Below are 24,006 nucleotides of genomic sequence, written 5' to 3' on the forward strand. Positions count from 1 at the left end.
AACCCACACTGATTCAACTATGATTCTGACAAGAACATTGAGGGCAGGGTTTGCCAGAGCAGTGGTGGAGAATCTACGTTGGTGTGAGCCTGTGTGACTGGGTCAGATAGGGACGATAATCTCCCTTACCTTTTCTGTTGCTGTCCCCAAGCTCTTGCTATGTCGTGACCAAGGAGTGAGGTACTGTCAGTGTGGTTCACTTAGGATTAAAAGACTTGGTTAAGCGATGGCAGTTCCTACATCCACTATATTGTGTTGGGAGGTTACATGGCAGGGTAATCTCAAGTAAATAAGTCTAGTGGACATTCATTTAATGCCATGAAGATAAGCAAAGTAAGGCAAAGAAAGGACCTGGTCTAAAACGGTTTTCCTGCTGCTCAGGTTGAGTTTGAATAGGTTTGAAGACACTTGAGAATACCTTCACCTGATTACAAAGTAAACACATTTACTCTCTGGCTTCAAGAGTCATTCTAAGACACAACATATTTGAAGGTGAACAAGATTTGGAAACCCCAACTTTCAATGTTCCCCTGGGAAGCAACAACCACAATCATTCTTTCTTTCTCTTACATCATTCTCAATGGCAAGGGCTATAACTGAATTACATAGATATCAATTAGACACAACTGAAGATAAACCACCCTCCGTGCAAAACAATTTTGCAGGATGAGTTATTTTTTAGAGGTCCCCTTCATAATACATTTGAAATCTAGATTGATGCTCCACATTAGACACATTACTCTCATCTATTAGGCCAGAGTCTGCTGTGTCTATAAACTCAATCTCCTTTATCACGGTAGCTTTCTGGCTTATTTGGATAAATGTTGAGCTGTCCACTATTGTTTATTTTAGTAGTTCATGAGGGAACCCAAAGCTTAATGGTGTAAGATGAGGGGGTAAAACACTACCTCAGTTCTCAACGATTGCTTTTCTTCTCAGTACACTGGTTGGATGATTGCTTCAAGGTACCGTGTGGAATATTATATGTAATTTGTTATGCTGGGGGCCAATCTCCCTATACTCTTCTAGCTTCTCCATATTTTACCCTCCTTGATATAAAATTTCATAGTCTGCATTGTGACTTAATGCTTCCAATTAACTCTTTTCAGAGTCTATGCATTTTTTCCTTTGGTTCTTAAGTTCCTCTTAGATATGAATTTCTTTTTTGGCTCTTGACTTTTCACTTCAGTCTTCCCAAGAAGTGTAAGCTAACCAGAGGCCGGATTTGTTTGTTTGTTTGTTTAGAAGCTTTAAATTTGTAAAATTGGGAGGTAGGTGACAATGTCTCCATTTGATAGTAGACAGGACGAAAACAGTTTCAGATGTTGTCACTTTCTGTACAATGATTAGGCCATTCCACATTTCAGGGAAAGCAAAAGGATGACAATGGACCATTGACTCATACCAATAAGTTAATAAAAAGCTTTTTAGCATAACTTCTGTCCCCTGATGGTTCTGAGAAATAGGAAACTCATGCCTTTTATCACTGTTATGTGCCTGATTAATATCAGACTTCCAGTCAGTTATGCAAAACATAACTTACCCCAGGCCTTTTGAACCTTCCTATTAACTGAACGCTTTTATGGGGTTGCTTATTAGATTCTAGGTGTAGGAAAAAAAATCAAGTAAAAATGTGCTTGATTTTGGGATTGATCAACAGATCCTAGTATACCATGTAACCAGCTAATCCCTTGGTAAAATAAAATTTCATACTAAATGGAAAGGCACAAACTCATATGCGTAAGTCTATGGATATATGCTTAATAAATTTTAAATTAATTAACATAAATTAGTAATACATAAAATTAGCATACAACATTACAAGATTTCTTCCCTGTTGGAAAGAGAGTAACCCCACAATTCTCCTGAGATTCAAGAAGTCTGTAAGTCTTGTTACTAAAAGAAAATTTAAATACACATACTCTAAATTTAGCTAATGCCCCAGAAGTCTATGGTGATAAAAATTTAGGACATAAAGTAGCCTTAAAGCCAGTTTGGAAAAAAAAAAAACCGCATCTAATTCCAAGGCACCTCAAGCTTTCTGGAAGGACGTCATCGTATTTATTGCGGCCTGAAGAAGTTGGACATGCTGCCATGTCCTTCTCTCCGGGGAGCAGAAGCCAGTCTAATCTAAACTTCATTAAGGTGTCTCTAACGCGCTCATGGTGTAATATAAGTCAGCAAAGGGAGAGAATTGCATCATGGCTGTGCAGGCAAAAGTAAGGTAATATGGCCTTCTTTTCTAAAGATCCCAGACCCCAGGGGAGAGGCAAACGTGTTGGCACAAATCTTCCCACAAATGACCTAACCTGACTGAAAACCCAGCCCAAGGGAAGGGCCTTCTCTAACAGCTGGGAAGAAAACCATGATGAAAGATACACAAAGACAGGGTAAATCACGCCCCTCCCTTCTTACCCACACCTTCATTTTTGAGCAGTAGAAATCTTTTGAAATATGCTGCCCGTTCCATTTCTTATGCATTTCTCTCTGGTTACAAGAGGGGAGAATAATATTTTTTTCCCTGTCCCCCACCCCAGTTTTTTTTTTTTTAATACCTACATGTAACCATGTTGTCAGATTTTCTGATACATTTTGATATTTACTTGAGGCCAAAAAGTTGATGATATAAAAAAATGAAATTAGCAGCCCATGTAATGCACTCTCCTCTTTTTATGGCAGTCTTAAATGTATTAATATAGTTGATGGGCTGTTTGTTCCTAATATGGAGGCTCTTGCTATGAGATATCAATCTAAGAAATGATTTGTTTGATAAGAGGACTCGGGCACAATTTCTTTATATTTGTTCATCTCAATCAAAATATGAATTTAGGTAATAGAATTTTCCCTGGCAGACACGAGAAGTCTGGTTTAAGGTGACCTTAAGAGAAATACTTACGTTTTGGGAATTTGCTTTGGGTCAGATCTCTGTCATATGAGGGACACTACATAGCTGAGCAGGTCATTTCTGCGCACAAAAGATTGTATATGGCTTGTGTGCACAGACCCAACTCACCATATAATAGTTCTTTTCTCTATCTGGGGCCTCACCGTGACTGCTTTCATTTCTTAGAGCATCCTCATTTACAGAGCAACAGCAAACAGACTTTCAGATTTATGCCATTATTTGCTTCTTCACCTTGAACTCCTGCTGAATTCTGCTACGCTTTTGTAATGTGAATGCCAAATGGTGGCCGTCTGCCAGACACAAACGCTTCCTCGCTTCATGGAGGCAGTGCTTTCCCACCTAGGGGAGCACAGACCCCCGCGTGAGGGCCTCGAAGTGCAGTTTTACCCAGCCTCCCCGACACTCAGTTGCCTAAATGCTAAATGCAGTTCGGACTGCGGGAATGGCAGTTCCAACATCATGGAAGCAGAAACCTTTCATGCGATAGGACAAGCGAAACCAGGGAATGGGGATTTGGGATACTTGGAAAGGGGTTCTCCTAAATGATCCAACTCAGATCTAATCCTAAGCAGAACTCATTAATTCAACAAATATTTGATTGCCTTGTACAAACGAGGCAGTGCTAGTCACTATTATGGGATATAATGGCTCCCAACCCTAGTTTATTCTTACTAGACTTGGCCTACAGCATAAGAACTAATACAGTAGTCACAATAATGGCATAGCTGAGCTCCTGGTGTCTGCCAGGACCTCACATGGCAATTATTATAAGCTTTAGATCTTTTTTTTCATTTTTTTTGAGTGTCTGAAATCAGACTGAACTTTCTGGCTGATGTTATCTTACAGGTCATTGTGACCTGTCCATTCACATGGTTACTACCAGGTGGTCTGTGTTTCTTTCTTGTCAGACATGCAAAGTAAAGATGATAAATGGGAAGAAACTGAGTCAGTTAATGGATACCCTTTCCCCTTAGGGAGGCAGATTATTTTGGCACACAACTGACCATGTATTAGGATGCCAGAGTGATTCTGTATGTGCTAATCATTTCAATTCATGCTTGAGGCATCTCTTAAAGAATTATTTGTTATATTTTTTTAAGTGTGTGTGTGTGTGTGTGTGTGTGTGTGTGTGTGTGTGTGTGTGTGCATGTAAAGCTGCCTGGAAAGTCCAGAAGACAGTGTCAGATCCTCTGGATCTGGAGTTACAGGTGAGTCCCTCCCTGACATGGGAGCTGGGAACCAAACTTGTGTCCTATGCAAAAGTAGTACAAGCTCTTAACTGCTGACACATCTCTCCATCTTGGCTTGAATAAATAGAAATGACCTCTGTTTTGTCTGAGGGGAAGCTAAGGGACAATGATACTAAGCAGCAAGTGCGTAGTTTCAGTCTCATGGCTGTATGTGAGGACACACATTCCAAACCCGGCCTCTCTGACGCACAAGTCCGGATTTGTATCTTCTGTTACATCCTCTGCTGGCGGATAATCACAATAAGACAAGGACTTCTTCAGTGATGGCACAGACAGAATGAAGCAGAAAATAGCTTCATTTAGGGATGATGTATTAGGACCTGGGCCCCGTGACTGGGGAAGTGAACAGATGTAAGACTTAGCAAGCAAAGAGTTCAAAAGAAGCCCGTGGAATACAGAGGGTCTGTGGGCCTGGCTACTACCCTAAAAGCCCAGGGTAGAGTGCTTGCCTACCATGTGCTTGATCTCCAGAGTCACGGGAAAAAAATTCTTTTGTGATTTGTGGACTTGAGGGCTGGTGGAGTGATAATTGCCTCAGAGAGACAAAGTCAAGGACAAACTCAAGGATGATAGGAGGGAAACCATAATCAGCTACTCAACATATCCTTGTGGACACAAAACCCTGACCCAGCAGGTGATACCAGTATTGTTCCCCTACAATCCTTGCGTACAGACTTTTAGTTGTATCTGCTCCTTTCTGGTTTATTTGGTTTGTTTTTCTAAGCAGGTTTCTCTGTATGACAGCCTTGACTGTCCAGGCTGGCCTTGAACTCACAGAGATTCGCCTGCCTCTGCCTCTGGAGTGCTGGGATTAAAGGCGTGCACCACCACGCTGGACCTGGAATGGCTCCTTTGCTCTCATTATTAGCTATTTCATGAGGCAGGAAGGACTGGCCTTGGCCACTGCCTGGACTTGGGACAGGGATCTTGGGAGGAAATCAAGGCAGTCTGTCATATCTACTGACCATCCAGGTGTGTCTCAGCTCAGGCCCTCCAAACTGCATGCCAGTGTCCTTAAAGAAGACACTCCCTTTTCATTTATGTCCAATGTCAAATGTGAGGTCCAAATGTTACATGTGGCTGCGGGTGATAGGGGCCTAGCTAATGAATGACTTAATTTTCTTTCTGTAAATTGACAGGCCCTCTGAAATCAGGAGTACAGCTATGAAAGGACAATCCCACTGCCAAAGCCTTGCTGGTGTGTAAGCTCTGACAGGACTTTATTATCCGGTTAAGAGCACATTAGCATATCTATTAGATGAACCCTCTGCTGTACAATCAGAACAGATAATGTCTAACTGGGTCCCCTGAGTTATTTGTGGGCAGCTCCTTTTTCTCTTGGACCATCTGGGGACAGGGAGTTAGATAGAAATGCTATTTGCTGGACTGCTCAGATTTAATACTTGGCATTCTGCCATTTGGATAAGGGGAGGCAAGCTCATGACTTGGAAGTCATACAGGTGAGGCTTTCCATCTCTCCTGATAGCCCACGAGCAACGGGTCTGCACGAGAGGACCAGCGACTCTCTTAAACCGCATCCTCACAGAGGATATGCCAGGCGAGCGTTGGGTTCGCATCCTTTGCTGTCACTTTCTTTATGTTTTTTTTTTTTTCCCCAAACCTGCTCCACTCTTCCGAGATGAGAATACACAAAATAGCAGCTGAGAAAGCAGGATTCATCAGTATGAGTCTCAACACATCAATTTTCAAGTGTAGCAACTTTAAACACACGGTAGGCTTTTAGTTTCCATAGAAAATAATCTCTCATTGTTTTCAAAAGAAACTGAAAGCACCCCAAATTACCACACTTTTAACATTCTGACATGTTGATGGCCCGCGCTCTTCACAGATCAAAGTCAGAGCGGCAGAAGAAGACAGAGTGCCGAGGAGCTTAAAACACAGTATTTCATATTTAGCAGGAGTTACAGCAGTGAACAAGACAAGGTGACTTTCTAATATCATTCATATATATATATATATATATATACATATATATATGTATATAATTTTGGCATGGGTCTGAGAAGCTAAAGACTAGTCTAGGATGACATAAGTGCTCCTATCTTTCCTCTGCTGACTTTCTTTCCTGGCCCTGTGGAGCAACCAACAGACGGAAGCCTGAGAGGGGTTATGCATGCTTTGCAACTCAAGGATGACAGACTGAGTTGTGTCCTGAGGAACCATTGTGGTGACTCTTACTTTAGAATTTCCAGGAACGTGTGGATGTAGCAGCAGAGTCACCTTCCTCTCTTGATGTGGGGTAGCCTTGTCAAAACTTCTATGCAGTTTAAGGGAAGTGAGATCTAGTTTAATGTTAACCTGAATCAAAAAGGCAGTGATCTCATTCGATGTCCCAAGCCTGTGGGAAAACCTCAACGAAGAAGGCATTGGGTTTTGAATAATGTGTTAAAACAGCCAATGAATTTGCAGAGGAGTGGAAAGTAAGCAAATGTGGAGGGCAAGGGATGATGGGCAAAATGGGAGGTCGTTCTCCCCCAATGTTCTGCTCCATCTGTGGGCTGAAGTACTGTTTCAAAAGTCTCTTTAGAAGGTGCTATTTTAAGATGCAACCTTCTGCAGAAGGTTTTAAGAATGTTGCTTGCTTTCCTTACATTTTGTCTGGGGTCAGGAATCCAGATATAGTTATTGATTATGAATTAGGATATCTGTGTCAGAACATGGCAGTCACCTGCTCCATTTATGGTAGATACATGGCGTGACTTTTACCAGTCAGAAAGTGATTGAGTTTCACCCTGAAAAGATATCATTGGGAAATGAGTAGAATGGGCTGACAAACTCTGGCCTTTGGGTCAAATCTAGTTTACTACTTGTTTGTATCTGGCACATGATCTAAGGAGTTGTTTTCAATAATAAATACAATTCCAAAGAATGGTATTTTGTGACCCATGGAAAGCTCATGGAAAGCAGTTTGTGGACAACGACTTAGGCACAATGGCTAAAAATCCTGCAGAACCCAAAATATTCACCATTTGTCTCTCTATGGGAAACACTTGCTGACCTCCATAACAAAAGCCAGGATGACAGGGAAGAAGGCTGGAGGGGAGGCTGTTACAGTTTCTGCCCATTCCAGAAGGACAAAAGCCAGCCACTAGACCTGGTGAATAAGGCCAGAACTAGGTAAGAGGGGTTAAGGTCACCAGAGCAATGACTGTGTTTCATTTACTATTTGAGAAGCTGGCTGAGTACAGTCTTGAGGAGCTGGGCGAAAGACAGGATGCACTTCAGAAGTCAAGTATACATGGTTGAGAAGGTTACAAGGCCCCACCATGGCTGCAATTAGCTAGACACAACTAGACTCAAATCAATGCTAATGAAATGATTTCAACATGCCAATTTCCTCTTCTATTCTAGAGTATGGTGGTGACTGGGCATGTGACTTAAATGGAATAATTATATAATTTTTATATAAAAGTTCTTTTTAACAAGAATGCTTCTAGTTTGAGGCAGGATAGAGGTTCTAACCACCTCCTGTTGTGTTACAGAGACTAGGAAGGTAAAAACACAGTACATTTATATTAAGCAGCCGAGAACATATATACTGCCTATAGAAGTTGGAAACTTAAGAATATAGAGGAACTTCTGACATTGTAGGCAACGAAAATACTTGAGTTACCCAAGGAAGAAAGTCATCTCCCAAGAAAGCAGCTCCCTTGCCTTTCCCAGCCAAGTTCTCCTCGACTGGATCTGTTTGGGCCAGGGGCTGAGTGACATACAAAGTGGTCTCATGATGATTCACACTGCTTTGCGGAGTAATTTCTTCCTGGGTGTTTTTACACTGGGGGAATTTGGCACAGAGAGAATTGGATGGAAGAACATTTCACGAAAGTTCTCTCACCCCAGTTGCATGAGGAGGAACTAGGGGAATCTTTGCTGAGCTAGTGAAGGCCCCTGTCTTCCAACTTGCACAAGGATTGGCGTTCTGCTCTTGCATCTCCCCACATGCCTGGATGTATGGAAGAACTTGTCATGGGGCAAAGCTATTCCAAATTGCTCACTCCTGGAAAGGCTTCTCTCCACGGGTTTGAACATGCAAGAAAGATAATTTGACCTATTTGTCACAGTGCCTGGCAGGCCTGAACCCACTGCCTGCCCATAAATGTCCTGGGGCTGATGCTTCAATTTCAGGACCTGTCATGTTCTCGCAGAATGGGGAGTTGCATGTGAACCAGAATGGACTGAGGTCTTGAATGTGCCAGTCTCTTTAACAGGGGGGCCTGGGATTTCCTGTTTCACTCTGCCCTTCCCCAGTGGCTTGTTTTCGGCTGGTACAATCAATGCCTGTGCCCACACCACTCTCCTCTGTGTTTGTAATGCAGTGTTTATGCCCCTGCAGCTTCGTAATTAATAATATACTGCTTTTCATCTTCAAAGTGATTTATACACATTAATTAATCCTCACTGTACTTCAGAGAGTCTGTACGTAAATAACTAGCGTGCCCTCACACTGTACTTAGGAAGCCAAGGCTCAGAAGGCAAATGGTTCTCCACAGAGAAATAGATTGCTGGGGCCAATGTCAGCACTCAGGGTCCTGACCCTTAACTGAGTCTGCAGGTCTCTGGTCATCTATGGGGAGGGGCTGAGAATGCCTTGGAACTCCCCCTTTACTGCCGTCACTGCTGCTGGGCAAACTGGCCTGTTACATCACTCACTTTGAGTCATAAACTATTTTTCAATACTCCAGGGTCAGAGCATAATCTTACCTAAAGCATACAAAACAGGAAATGATGGATTATAAACCAATAAACCATAGTAAGATGCTCAGGACCAGCTTCCAGTAGCCTCCAGACTGAGGATAAATATGTTTCCTAATCCATCATTTACAAGTTACGCACCCGATTAAAACATTAAACTCTCACTACACAGTTGCCCATTTATATGATCACCCTTACAGAAAGCTATTATACTTTAACTATCAAGCTCAATAAATCAGGCGCTAGCCATCTATCTCTCCCCTGCAAGGGGAGGCGGAGACACATCGGGGACGCCATTGGCAGAGGCAGGCAGTGCCTCAGTTTCTACATCTGGGCTCCCCTTGGTGCCCACTGGCCCCGCAGAACATTAAGCCTGAGAAGTGAGCATATGGATCCTTCTTGAAGCTTCTGACATAAAGCCAAATCATGCAAAGACCCTAAAGGCATGTTCAATTTGCCCCCTGAAACAGCTACCTGGGGACTCACACAAAATTCCCTCTAATAACACCAAGATTCTAGTGAGGTGATGGGGGGCGGTGCTTCAAGTCAATCCTCTGCTGTATCCTTCATCAAGAGGTGAGGAGCGGACGCGACTTGAAATTAGGGATGCTGAGTGTCAGACCTCAGGCACCACTGAGAGCTGATGGTTAGAGTGAAAAATGGTTTGCAAAATCCCAGACAAACATAGCCCCTTTCCTTTCCTTGGAGTGTCAGCCTTCTCATTTTGGGGAGGACATTACTAATAAATGTAGCTGATAAGGAATATATAAATGTTTATTTTCTCTATATTAAGACAAGCATAATTATACTGTAGAAGACAATGAAAAGTGTATATTGAATTTTTTTTTTGGCTTGTGCTAGTCTGCCTTGGGCAGGGCCCCAAATTTCTAGAGGCATACCATTATACTTCTCTGCCATCAGGTAAGTTTAGGTCAAATGCCCTGGGAAGTCCTGGACCTGTCTCTTCTCAGACAGGCACCACACCAGAGGGATGGGATTAAGAAACTCTAGAAGCCCCACCTCAGAGTAAGAAAGGAGGGCTGACGTTGGCAGAAGGAAGGCCAGCTTCGTCAACATCAGCGTTGTCTTGTCTCTTTTCCTAAATGGGAGGAGTTTTTTGCCTGCACTTTGGAACTGTTTTGGAGTCAGCCTCTTTTAGCTGGTGTTTTATAGGTTTGCTTTGCAACATGGCACAGCCAACCCAGGGAGATCTGTCATAGTTGCCCTAAAAGCAAGCCAGAACCATCAAATGTTTCAAATAAACTTTAACAAACATCACCATGGCCTCTGCCTGGGCCAGGAGATCTGCCATTGGCAAGCTTAGCTGACAGAGCAGGAGCGATGGGGCTCTTTGTCAGGGCCAGGAACTGTGAACAGGCTTTGTGTCCAGCCCAGGATGCTCACATGCGTGTGGCACCCTGCCTCTAAGCTCCCAGCATCTGCTGCTTTTCATAGTTACATGGTGGTACCTCATAGATGCGAATGAACGTCCACAGCACGAGAAAGAAGGTACCCTAACCACTTCACCTGCTTGCTACCATCTCTCACTCCCTAAGTTGTAGGGGCACAGCTGCCACAGATGTGAACCCTATTCAAACTCAGTGCCACACAATGGGATGAGAACTGAGACTGGGCAGAGGGAAAGGAAGGAAGCTGGACAGGGTCAGCTGTGTGGGGGTCGTCTGAGTCTAGATGAAGACCAGGTTGTAGGCTCTAGCCTCCGAATCTCATTTGAGTTCCACAGCTCTGAAAGTCAGTGAGCTAGTTTGGCTTTCTCCCCGGTCAAGACGTTTTGTGCAAAATGATACCTATCCTTCTTTTGAGTTTCCAGCTGAACAGAACCAACACTGCATAAATATCAGAGCACTGGCTTGTGTTCAAATCCAGAGATGGAGAAATCTAGGTGATTACTATGGAAGTGAAGGGTGGATTTGCAGGAAAGATAATTCTCTGTTTCTCTCCAAGAAAAGACACAGCCAGAATGCTTAACTTCACCTCTGATAAATGTCAGCTAGAGCCATGACTGGAATGGATTCCAGGAGGGAAAAATCACTCCTATCCATCACTCATGATTATGTTTTTCAAGAGCCAACAGGCAAATTGTCCAGACAGCAGAAGGCTTCTAAATTCACAAGTCCGTGGCCTCTTTCCCCACCTTCTCGCCACCAGGATGGTGACCAAGGCTGCTTTGACTTACCTATAAAATATGCCAGCAAAATGGCCAAGAGAAGGGCTGCAGCGATGGCGGACAGGGCAGCGCATTTCCAACTGCAGTATTTGGAGGGCTTCTTCAGCTTGAAGGCCTTCCTGGAGAATGTATTCCGCGGCAGCAGGCGTGGTGGTGGTGTGTAAACGGTTCCTGAGGTCAAAGGGTATCCTGGAGAAGAGCTGCTGAACAGGGGTGTGCTTCCAGAGGATGTCTTGAAGAGGAAGTGCCTGCAAGGAAGAGTGAAAGAGTCAGCCTGACCATGGTTGGCTAGTGAAGGCTTAGCTGTCCTTCTTTTTCCTTCTTACAGTTCTAGTAAAATGTTAGTTAACTTACCTTACCTTGGCACTTGCGTGCGTGTGTGCGTGCGTGTATGTGTGTGTGTGTGTGTGTGTGTGTGTGTGTGTGTGTGTGTGTGTATGCAAAGATTATTTTGGCTTGTGATGCACCTCAATTCCACAAGCTTGCCTAATTTGATACTTTCACAGATGCATACAGATGCATATAGAAGAATCCGGCCGAGTGTTCAAAGCAGATTTGAAAAGTGAGTTACTGTCATTCACTCAGAAATGATGTCCATGTTGCTGATGCTGAGTATTATCACCTGTTAGAGATGTGCAATTGAAAGACATTTGAAATGGGTCGTCACCACCATTTACAAACTAAACGTTATAATATCCCTAATTTAGATCCGAGACATCGGATTGGGAGAAGTCAGGTAACTGGCTAGGGATTTAAACCCAGAGCTCTGTCTTCTGTTAAAAAAAATCTCCGCTGTTAAATATTTTTCCAGACTGCCTCCTTGCCCCTCAGTTCTCATATATTTTCATCTCCCCTTCCACCAGCAGGAACCATGAGTCACTTTCCCTGCTCAGACTACATCTTTAGGTCTTGTGATTGTGGTTGCTTTTAAAAAACATCTTTGCCCATCAATTGAACACGGTGTCCTTGGTACCCAGACCTATAATGTGATAACTATAATAGAACATAAAGTATGAAAAAACATGTGACTTCTCAGAGAATGGTCATTCCAAAGATACTTCACAAAGCATCAATCCTCTGACAATAGATTATTTTCTTTTATATATATGCCAAGGATAAGATTTGAAGTACAACTGGGCTACACTTTATTTAAAACAAGGACATGCCCAGGAAATGAAAGGGACGGATGGCTAATCAGATTCTAGAGTTTGGCTGCTCAGGGCAGGGGCTGTATCTCGCTTTGGACCTAGCTCATCCTCATGTTTCTAGTCCCCAGTTAAGATCCCAACATCCAAGGGAGACTTTAGTGAATGAATGCATGCGTGCACACGTGAGTGAGTGGCTGGAGTCCTCACATTATTTTGTAGTTGCATTTGCTGCAATTCTAAGATGCAAAAATGTCAAGACAGGCATTTTCTTTTTCCTCACACTTTCTGTAGATACATTTTTATTTTTTGATACAGGGTCTCTCTATGTAGGCCCGACTGTCCTGGAACTCACTATGTAGACCAGGATAGCCTTGAACTCACAGAGATCCACTTGACTCTGCCTCTTAAGTGACAGGATTTAGAAAGTAGGAATAGGACCCAGGACTTGCAGTGGTTTGAATGAGAATGGCCCCCGTGGACTCATATGTTTGAAGACTCGATCCTCAATTGGTGGAACTGTTTGGGAAAGACTAGGATGTGTGGCCTTGTTGGAGAAGGTGTGTCACAGGGGCTTTGAGGTTTCTCAGTGTCTCTCTGTCTCTGCCTCCTACTTGTTGATCAAGATATGAGCTGTCAGCAGCTCCAGCCAACGTGTCTGTGGCTTGCTGCCATACTGCTTCAACATGATGAACTCAACTCTCAGGAACCGTAAGCCCACTTAAGTGTCTTCTTGTATAAGTTGCCTTGGTCCTGGGGTTTTAGCACAGTAATAGCAGTCAGACAGTGCTCAAGCTACAGTTTGCCTCTCTTAGTTACTTGCCCAGAGTTCTAGCAAGACCTATTATACCACACTGCCCTTCCTCCTGAGGACTATCAGGCTTTTCCAGAGATATCTAAAGGCAAGATCACTGTCATTATCAATATTTGTATCTTGGCTACATACAGAAAAATATTTAAAGTATTTGGATCCTTTATATACATCAAGTGAATCTGGTATGACTGAGAATCATGTCAGAAATGTGTCTGATTAGCAAAACAAGTATTATAACTAACATTAAAGCAAACAACTGATATTTAGATCTTATTTGTGCTATAAATATATTCAATGATCTCGATAAAGCATGCACATTTAATTCCATAAATAAAGCTTCATATTTCTTGCCAGTAGCTCTTTTTAGAACATTACACACACACACACACACACACACACACACACACACACACACACACACACACACACACACACTAGCTCTTTTAAAAACATTATACAGAGAGAGAGAGAGAGAACATGCCATGGTGTATGTGTGGAGGGCAGAGGACAACATGTGGAATGTGGGAGTTGGGTCTTTCTTTCTGCTGTATGGGTCCTGGGGATCAAGCTCAGGCTATTAGGTTTGGTAGCAAGTACCTTTAGTCATTAATCCAGGGGTTCTCAACCCTCCTAAGGTTGCGACCCTTTCATACAGTTCCTCATGCTGTAGTGACCCCCAACCATAGAATTATCTCATTGCTACTTCATAACTGTAATTTGTCCACTCTTATGAATTGTAATGTACATATCTAATATGCAAATTATCTGATACATGACTCCTCAAGGGGTCATGACCCACAGGTTGAGAACCATTACACTAATCTATCGCACTGGCCCCTTAGAAAAGTAAGCTCTTTTCTAATGGGATCAACTAATAGTCTTTTGAAGAGAAGACCCTAGATATGGTGTTTAAGGGAGCAAGAAAGGCCTGCATTGGGTCCTAGCAATGCTTTTCATGGACAAGTTAGTTCACACTGGCTACCCAGCCCTATTCTTGAGCATCACTATCATGGGGCAGTACAATCACAGGTGCTTCATGTGTGGTTGCTGCACCAACCACACAAGGCCGTTTAAGAAAAGCTCTTCGTCTAGAGAGTTTCATGGTAGCTGCTCACTTCTTAATGACTACCTGTTACTAAGGAATCTTTGGAGCAACAGAAAGAGCTCAGAATCCAAGTTTCCCTTTAAAGCTTGACAACCGTGGAACACACATTTCAAGAACTTCCCAACTTGTTCAGTACTAACCCAGCTCCTCGTAAGCAGTGGGAACACCCAGCACAAAGCAAGATAGGGTGGAAGCCCTGGCACTTGACTGAGGATCCCATCAACTTTATTCCTTGGACCATTCTCCACAAGTAAGGAGACATTAATGAGTACTCAGAAAAGCATCTGCGTCCCGGCTCTCATGCCCTCAGTGACCTGACCATTCTCATGGTTTCAGCCATCGCTGCCAGGTCTGCACAGTTAGCTCAACTTGTTCCTCAGGTGTGGACCCATGTCCCTACGGTGTATCAGACATCTTGTCTTCCACATGGTATGCCACAACCATATTTAGACCGTTTTCCTTCAGCACTCCCACCCTACCCTGTGTCTTTCTTAGCACTGCAGTCATTTAAACCTCTTTCTCTTCCCTCATCTCAGGTCCTAAAGAATCTCATCAATGTGTTTCTGAAAAATCTTGCCCGATGGGCGGTGGTGGCGCACGCCTTTAATCCCAGCACTCGGGAGGCAGAGCCAGGCGGATCTCTGAGTTCAAAGCCAGTCTGGTCTACAGAGTGAGATCCAGGACAGACCCCAAAGCTATACAGAGAAACCCTGTCTCAAAACAAACAAACAAACAAACACTAAAAAAAACCCAAAAAAGAAATAGAAAAATCTTCCCCCCTTCCTTTCCCCCACCCCACCCCACCCTCTATAGCTACAAAGGTCACAGTCTCCTGGCTTACCTGGCCTTCCAACAACACATAAGAGGACAAAAGATATCTATAGGTATAAGCTGGCTTTTTACTTCCATGGCTGTGTGCTCCCAGCTCCCATGCCCTGGACATTTCAGCCCACACTAGAAGCTACATCATAACAATAACAACACTTTGTGTGTGTGTGTGTGTGTGTGTGTGTGTGTGTGTGTGTGTGTGTGTGCTTTTTAAAAAAAGTCTTCTATGTATGAGTGTTTGGCTGCATGTCTGGGCAGCACTTGCATGCCTGGTGTCTTCAGAGGCCAGAGAGGGTATCAGATCCCCTGGAACTGGAGTTAAAGATGGTTATGAGCTGACATATGGGTGCTGAGACTCAAACCTGAGTCCTCTGGAAGAGCAGTTATTGAGATATTTCTCCAGCCCTGTAACGGCACTGTTCATGTTGCTGTACATTTGGTGATGGAATAAAAAGCATTATTATTTGTGTGTGTGTGTGTGTGTGTGTGTGTGTGTATGAGAGAGAGAGAGAGAGAGAGACACAGAGAGAGAGAGAGAGAGAGAGAGAGAGAGAGAGAGAGAGAGAGAGAGAAAGATGGTTATAGTGTATTTGTGTGTGTGTGTGTGTGTGTGTGTGTGTGTGTGTGTGTGTGTGTGTGTGTAAGGAAGGGAGATCCGAAGAGGAGAAGAGGATGTTGGGTATTCTATTCTATCACCTCACACCTTACTCCCTTAAGACATTCCTTCACCGAACATGGAGCTTTGCTGGTGGCCACCAAGGCCCAGAGATCTTTCCACCTCTTCACTCTACAGTCCTGGGGTTACAGGTACCAACGTGGTCATACTGGACTTCTTACGTGGATGCTGGGGAATCTGAACTCAGGTCCCCAGGCTTCCAGAGCAAGTGCTCTTACCCACTGAGCCATCTTCCCAGGCTGTAACCCTCTTTGAATTGGTTCTCTGTGGTCTCTCCCAGCCAGCCTATCTTATCATAACCCCTCCTCACCTTCCAACCACCTGTCTAGGAAACCAATTCAAATACTCAGTCTATCACTCAGTGCATCCATGAATCTCATCATACATTTGGGGGTGGTGCCTAACCTATTACTTTTAACAAGTCTTCCTCCAACCAGCATGTGACCCCCGTGTGCACTCAACGCTGGCAGACACTACTCTCAGTGCCTTCAGAGTCTAAACACTAGTGCCTAGACATCAGTCATATTCAAGAACAGACTACATAAATCAAAAATGGGGATGTCTTAGCCATGCGAGAATAATAAGGTGAAGGTTGAGAAGTTTAAGTTAGATGTAATGCTATTTTGAATATGCTTATTTTAAAGAAAAAGTAGAAGGATATGACTATCACTCCTCACAGAAATTTCTTTATGAACTTCTAATATTTCTTCATAAAATCTCCTTTGACAACATAGTCTATTTCCCACACTTCCTGTTCTTCCTGCAACCCCTAAATAAAGCCTTCCAATACCACTTAGAATGACATTAGGTCTTTCCAGGGTCTAGAACACCCTGTGTGGCCTGACTGTGGCACCTTTCCAACCGAATCCTGTGGCCCTCCCCTCCCCTCCCCTCCCCTCCCCTCCCCTCCCCTCCCCTCCCCTCCTCTTGTCTGTCCTATTGTCCTTTAGCTGTTCTTTATCAGACTTCAACTTCTGCCTCAGGGCTTTTGCGCTGCACATCCCTGCTGCTTGGAAATATGTGTATACTTCTCCCTTCACGTTGTTCAGCTTTCTGCTTTAATATCATTTTCTCAGAGATCTTCCCCAAGCCTCCTTCATTCTCTACGACTCTCTCACCATGATAGGTGCCCTTGCTTTCTTTATGATATGCACATACATGTATACACATGTGCATGATTTCTTGTCTGTGTCCATCATCAGAACTGAATTGCTACAAAGTGTAAAATAATGAGGTATTTATCAGATTTATTTAATTCTATGACTTATCATCTAGAATACAGCCTGTGCCACAGTGATCACACATTTTTGTTCAATGAATGGCATACAATATTTCCCAAGGTCAAAATTACAGATGCTATAAGTACAGCTTTGTGAACATTTTATATTTGAAAATTAAGACTCCTTCTATAATCTTAAAAGAGGCTTACATGTTTAGCTATGTGTAGTAGGTGAGCATGTGCATTTCTGCATACAAGACCCAATGCTCTACCACAAACAGGACCCGTAGACTTTGGGGAGAGAATCAATCCCCAGAAAGTCTATGCTTTCTGGTCTGCTCAATGGCACTGTGTTGTCTGTGATGATGATGGCTGAATGGAACCTAGGTAGTTCTCACCCCTTTTCAGTTTCTGGTGTTCAAAAATGACCAAGTAAAAATACCAAAGCTATGGAGAATTCCGTTTCTCTTAAAATATATCCATATCCTGGTGATACAAATCTGTAGATGACAAAGTTTAGCAATCCTCCTCAAACTGATAAAGAAATGGTCTTCGTGGAGAGACCCATTTCTTTGTATGGTAATCTGAGACAATTAATAAAAAGAAAAGGAAAACCACTAAGAAAGAGATGGTCTTCAGATTCTCTTCTACTGATACCCAAGTTAGCATCACTTGAATGCTCTATTAAAAATGTACAAATTCCTGGGCTCCCCTGCTCCCTGCCTACGGCTGGAGGAAGGTGTTGGCTGTGTCTTGGGTGATCTTAAAACACATTGAAGATTAAGAAGTTCTAATCTTGTTTACAACTTCCAAATATATTCAGCTGACACAGAATACACTGGACTGTGAATAGATCTATTGTTTAAAGTGTGGGTTTTGATGGCAGTCGCCCTGTGGGTAAAGTTTCAACTTCTAAATGATTCAGTGTGAAGATTGGGGTCTTTCCCTCTATGGACAGGAAAGACACACTTGACCCCATGGCAGTTAGGCATCAGATGGCTATCATTTCATTGACTGTTCTTCCCAAACTTTTCTGATTTTTTTTTTTAGTTGAAAAATATAAGAACTTTGATTAGTGAAAACAAAATAAAATTGAGTAAAATACAGTAAAAAGAAACAAGAGCCACAAGGTAATGGTGTGGTCACGTGGTCGTGGGGAGGCCTAGGAAGACTCTGAAACTCCTGATTTCTCTCTGACCCAGCTATTAAGATAGCTTTTCCCCCTCAGGGGCCTGCTCAGTGTGTGGCGGGGAATCATTTCTGATGCCCCAGCTGAACTTCTTCCCAGCGGTTGGTCATGGAAATAGCTCCGCTCAGGACTCCAGGCGTCAGCAAAAATGTGTAGTTTCCAAATGCACTTGACATTTTTCAAGCACAACTCAATTGCTCTCAGAATTGGCCACTTGTGCCTTGGAAAGGCAAGGCACATGAGGGGCCCCCAAAGTGCTGTCCTTGGAGTTTGCTAACACTTCAAGGGACGGCAGAAAACCACTCTTTGATGTTTCACAAAAGAACCAAAGTGGAGCCTGTGTGCTTCTTTCCCTCCCTAGCAATGTGGGGACCAGGGCTTGGATTCGAGCACTCAGCCTGTAGGACATAGTTGGGGGGGGCTCGGGATGCACCAGGAAGGCCAGGGGGAACTAGTCCCTCAGTCTGTGTGCTCAGACTTGATCCAGGTCGCAGTGATTTCCTAAGAGGACAGTTATCATTGCTTCACTCTAAACTACCTGTCTTGTGGGTAAATGTCATCACTTTTCTTCAAGTGAAAACAAAACCGTTTAATAAGAACGGAGAAGGCATACCTAACAGCCATCCTCCCGTGCACGTTACATGACAGCAAAGACATGGACTAGAGGAAGAATCTGAGAAGAACAGGCTTCTGCTTCAAATTGGCTTAGGAAATTAAGGGTGCACACATTTGTTTTTTTCTGATTAAACAACCATGAGAGATTTCAAAAGGAAGTCTAACAAATGAAAAAACCTAGACGTAGCATCCATGCAAGAAGCATCCGCCAGTTTAGAAAGCTGTGATTTTTGTCCCCCCCGCTTCTCTGATACACAGAGTGCTTGACTAATCTGGAAGCTTCCAGAACTAGAGGCTGCTGATTTGAGGCTCCAACAAGGGATTTCTTTACAGTCTTTCCCCCACCACTCTGATCAATCACAAGCAAACTTTGTCATTAACCTCCAACTCGACCGAAGCAAGAAACAAATAAATACATAAAATCCTTTAACACCAAGTACCATTTTCCAGCAGGCTACAAACCAGTGGGGTCCTTAGAGGTGGGTTCCTGATTTCCTGTTGGTTTGGCTTTATTCCCAGGGGGAAATCCCAGCAGGGCCTGGAAACTGAGATGTTCGACACAAATAATCCTGCTGCAGCGACGCCAAAGGTCAAGCTTTCTTCCTCTCCCTGCTCCTCTCCCTTCCTCTCTCCCTCTGTCTCCTGCTACCGTATCACACTGCAGCATGACAGCTTACGGCGACTAGCAAGGATGTGCTGTTCTCCATTGCACAGGGAGCCGGCTGCAGTAAACATTCTTCTAGAACCACGGCAAAGGTTGTGACGGGGCTCCGTGTTGTGCCACATGCCCCACAGCAGCTCTGCTTCTTAGGCAGGACAGCTGTCAAGTGTCATTCTCTTGAGAAAATTGACACCCTCCTCCCCAAGTAAATAAACCCTGGATATTCAGAGCAGTAGATGAAAACATTGATACACAGCCCATTAATCCCTGAGATATTTTTGATATTGTCCAGAAGGTGCCTGGAATCTGACAAAAAGCCAGAAAAAGGAGAAAGGCAGAAAACCAGCAGGAATAGGGGTGTGCGGCTCAGTGAGGGAGGTCAGATGTGCAATGGGACACAAGGTTTCCTCAGTCTCATCTAGCCTGCCATGGCCTTTGAAGCATTGGGTTTATTGTCTTTAAAGGAGCAGGTTTAATAAAGAGACAGGCCATAAAGTGTACTGTAGCATGTAAAGTTACTGTAATTAGGTTTTCAGGAGTTATAATAAAACATTTAGCTGGAGAGAGGTTAAATAACCACGATCCTTCCTGGCACCATTATTATGGTCTCCAACAGGGGAGCGATGGTGGTGGTCCGGGAGAAATTTGATGTCTAAGTTCCTGAGAGATAGAGGCGAGAGGCATGAGGTGTGACGAACAAGAGAAGAGAAAAAGAGAATATGCAGGTTGCGATAGGAAAAGACAGGGATACTGAAAAAGATGCTGTGGGATGCTGCTGTGCACAGCTGTCAGATGGATAGCAACATCAGGTGATCTTTTAGGCACTCTCATGAAACGTACACATGATCAAGAAATCAAGTTTCTACATTAAAAACAGAAAGCAAAGTTGTGAACTCCTGAGTGACAGGCTGGTAAATATTTGGTCAGCCTTCCTTGTACATCTAAATATTCTTTATTAATCCTACTGACTGTGTTATTTTAGAAAGCAATAGGATTATACCAAGGAGACAGTTGTCATCTTGCTGGTTTTGCAGACAGGCAGGGTTTGAAGCCAGGCACCATGTTTATCACCATATGACCTTGGGTGAATTAGTTAATCTCTCTGGAAGCTTGACCATGACATTATTTACTTCATGAACTTGAGAGGAGATCTTAAACGTTGGGAGAGTTTATTCACACAGCATGCTTAGCAGTAGACTGCCTGTCTATGAATGGTCAAGCACATGGCTATTCAGTGTCCTGAGGACAGAAACTATGTGTTCTGTGTTCTTTGTCATATATTCGTGACCCAGGTTCATTTAAATTATTTGTTGAAAGGATGAATTCTCATTACTATACTGTGCTGTCCACCCCTCCAAATAATTTTCTGAGGAAGCAAAGCAATCTGGGAAGATGGCTGAAGTGCTTGTCTTTTCCATTTGAGAATTTATATTTGGGTTGAAAAGTAAACTATGGCTTTTAAAGTGAAAATTTGGAAATAATTTAAATGGCTAGTTCTTGACTTAAAAAACAAAAACAAAACCAACAAGAAACCAATAACCCAATTAGTGTAATTGAAAGTCTGTTCCTGGTCACAGTCCCCTCAGATTAGATGCTGATTCAATGAGAAATAGGTTTTCAAGGTCTCCCATCTCTGGGCCTTTCAGCTTATACAGGGTATCACTTGTTTCATGAACAATAGGAAAATCCTCTATTTTGCTATCTCCAAAATTTGCAGCTGCACCAAAAATACTCACAGCTGGAATAATTAGCAGCTCAATTTATTGCCTTCCGTTTTCTAAATAGAAGCCTCGACTCTTGATATTTAAATTGTGCCACACTGCGATATAACGTAGCATTTTTCATTGTAAAACTTTTTTTTCTCCTTCATGGAATGATTTGGTATCCAGTGTGACAGGTAAGGTCTCTTGAGGTCACTAGAGAAAACTGGGGTTTTGTGAGTAAAACCATTTCTGAGTCTTTCAGATGAAATGAAGAGTTTTCTTTTTCCCAGCTCTGGTGTTGTGAAATAATTTGGTGACCTTTTTTTCCCTCCATCTTAATTGGTGGGAGTCCTGAAACACACACACACACACACACACACACACACATGCACACACACACTGGTAGAAATATACACACATTCATTGACAAAACAAAGGCTTGTGACTTTGACTTCAAACTTGACCTTGAATTCATCAAACAATGGGCATATAGAGACAGCCATTTCAGACAGACCTACGTGAGTGCTCCCCAGTCGCCAGGGTGGATGAAGGAAGAACATAACCCTTTAGATACAGTTCCCGAACAGGATGACCTCTCCCATCACCACTGCATCCGGTCAGATCCCTGGAGTGAACCCTTTCATCATATTCCACTATCCTGTTATTATACCTGCCTTACAAATTTGCCTCATTTCTTCAGTCAAGTTATCAAGGCCACTCTCTCTCTCTCTTGCTTTCTAATATCTCTTACAATTCATAGTTGGTATGTCTGGAGAAGGACAACACAAATTATGGCAGAGTTAGTTGTTTTAGAGCTGGGCACAGCTCGGCTCCAAGCTCCACTGGCCATGGCATGACATTGGGAAAGGCAGCCCATCTCTCTAGCTTCAGACACTTCTGGAAGGCGATGATAAGATGGAATTCCAGAGCCATAGGAAGGGCTGTAAAAGAACATGGATCTAAACTCGGAGCCCCGAAGTTGGTTCCTTCACACCCCACGTTGTGTCCATTTCCATTACAAATATAAATCTGATATGAAGGCCACAGGTAAGAAGTCAAGTCAAGTGATAATCACTGAGCATGAGCACATGTCACACACTGCCATTTGATGCGATGGTGAATGAGTCTCACTCTCCTAGGGAAACTGTTAATTGCAGGGTCCCTCACAGGACTGGAACCTGTTGAGGTTCTAAGTACTATGCCAACAAATCTGGTTTTTGTTATTGTTGCTGTTTTGTTGTTTTGTTGACGTGGTCCTGGGGATCGAACTCAGGGCCTCTTGTTTGCAAAGCAGGCCCTTTATTGACAACTCCCTCTCCAGCCTCCTCATTCATTGTTTTTCCTTTTCTTTTTGAAATGGTTACTTTCAGCTTCTGTGCCATTGCTGAGGTACACCAGGCGTGAGTGTGCTGACCATTTCTATTGCGGACACCCAATGGGTTGGAGAATAGTGGGATAATGCATTTCTAAAAATTAATTTCTAAGATCCCACTTAGCGATGGTGTGCGTTTTACAGCTCTGCTCTGCCTTTGTTCCACAGCGATGCAACGACTGTACGTTTTCACACATCCCTGTATCCTAATCTCCGGTCCAGCTTCTCGTTTGTAACCGGGGACTCCCAGATAATCTTCCCAGAAGTCTGTAAGAATTTCTGGTAATGTATTTGCTCCTTATCTGTCACGTCCCTGCCCACCTGTAGAGCAGTTTATCTTCACAGGTTTGGTATCTCTGCGAACATGAAGATCTCATGGTGCATTTTCTCATCTAAATCACTTTCGAAAGGATAGAATCAGAGCGGCTTTCAACTCTGGAAAGTCCCCCTACGCCACAGAGAGGCTCCTTGAAGTTTCTCTTGTTTTCCTCCTCCCTGTAACAAAGGAGTCCTGCCCCCGCACACCTTTCTTATATTTTCTTCTCTTTGGTACTTACAGGATTTGGTTAAGGAAGAAGAGCTTCATTCAGCATGATACTGAAGGGGATCATGTTGACAGTCCTCCAGATGTTAACACCTGTGTACACCTGGACCTATGTGCCATCTTCAATCATTCAGATGCACTGGTATGTTGTGTTATAACCTTCAAGTTACACACTGTGTAGAGACCTCAAATTTTACTACTCTGAGCAGGATTGGAAGTAGACTTTTTTTCTTTTTTTCCTAGCTCCTTCTTGGAAAAGTCTGGACATATTTATAGCCCACAGCCTGAAAATATGCAGAGAGTGAGAGACCTTAAAACACTAAGTCCTAAAAGGGATGTCTCCATCAAATCCCTCCCCTCTGGGCTCAGGGAACCCTGTAGTAAAGGAGGTGGAAGAGTGTAAGAGCCAGAGGAAACAAGGAAACAAGGCTGTCTAAATCAGCCCGAGTAAAGCTCAATGAACTCACAGAGACTGAGGCAGCACAGGGCCTGCCTGGGTCTGTACAGAATTTAGGAAAATACGATTAATCTTCACAAGTTTTTACTACTTAAATAATCAAAGTTTCCCAGTACTCTATAATAATTATTAGTCTGATTATTTGATCACATGAGTAATTTTTTTTCCCATGAGCTACAGTCTCATTGCTTAGCCCTGTCTAGCCCAGAACTTCCTCCGTCTACAGAGCACTGGCACTAAAGGAGTGTGCCACCATGCCTGGCTTGACCATGTACCTTTTTTTTTTCTAATTTAAAACTTACTATATGCTATTCTTTATTTGAGAATTAAAACTATAGTGGACTTTCCTCCTTCTAAAAACATACACTGGAATCAGGAAGAAGTAGAAAAACACGTTGACAGGAGCAAAACAAAAAGGCCCCTCAAAAACAAATCATAACAAATCAAGAATGATTGTTTTCTAGATTTTTTTGTTGGTACTCAAGACCTGTTTGCTGGGGAATAGAAGAAGGGTGGGAGGGGAAAAGGAAGAGAAGAGAGAAAATAATGACAGAAGGAGAGAAGAGGAAAGGATATTTAGCTATAACAGTTAAACAGAATTTGCAGAGTATTTTTTTTTAAG

The 24,006-nt window shown here is 43.1% G+C and overlaps 1 protein-coding gene across 6 annotated transcripts in view; it reads right to left on the minus strand.

The window, feature by feature from the left end:
- Positions 1-24,006, minus strand: part of Tenm2 (teneurin transmembrane protein 2) — a 942,842-nt gene that overhangs the window by 255,417 nt on the left and 663,419 nt on the right. For all 6 annotated transcript variants that reach the window (XM_059270357.1, XM_059270356.1, XM_059270355.1 and 3 more), the window contains one exon: positions 11,066-11,304. In XM_059270357.1, coding sequence (XP_059126340.1) covers positions 11,066-11,304 — 239 coding nt within the window. The remainder of the gene's footprint in view (positions 1-11,065; positions 11,305-24,006) is intronic.

Source organism: Peromyscus eremicus, chromosome 8a (genome assembly GCF_949786415.1).
Source record: "Peromyscus eremicus chromosome 8a, PerEre_H2_v1, whole genome shotgun sequence".
Taxonomy (NCBI): Eukaryota; Metazoa; Chordata; class Mammalia; order Rodentia; family Cricetidae; genus Peromyscus; species Peromyscus eremicus.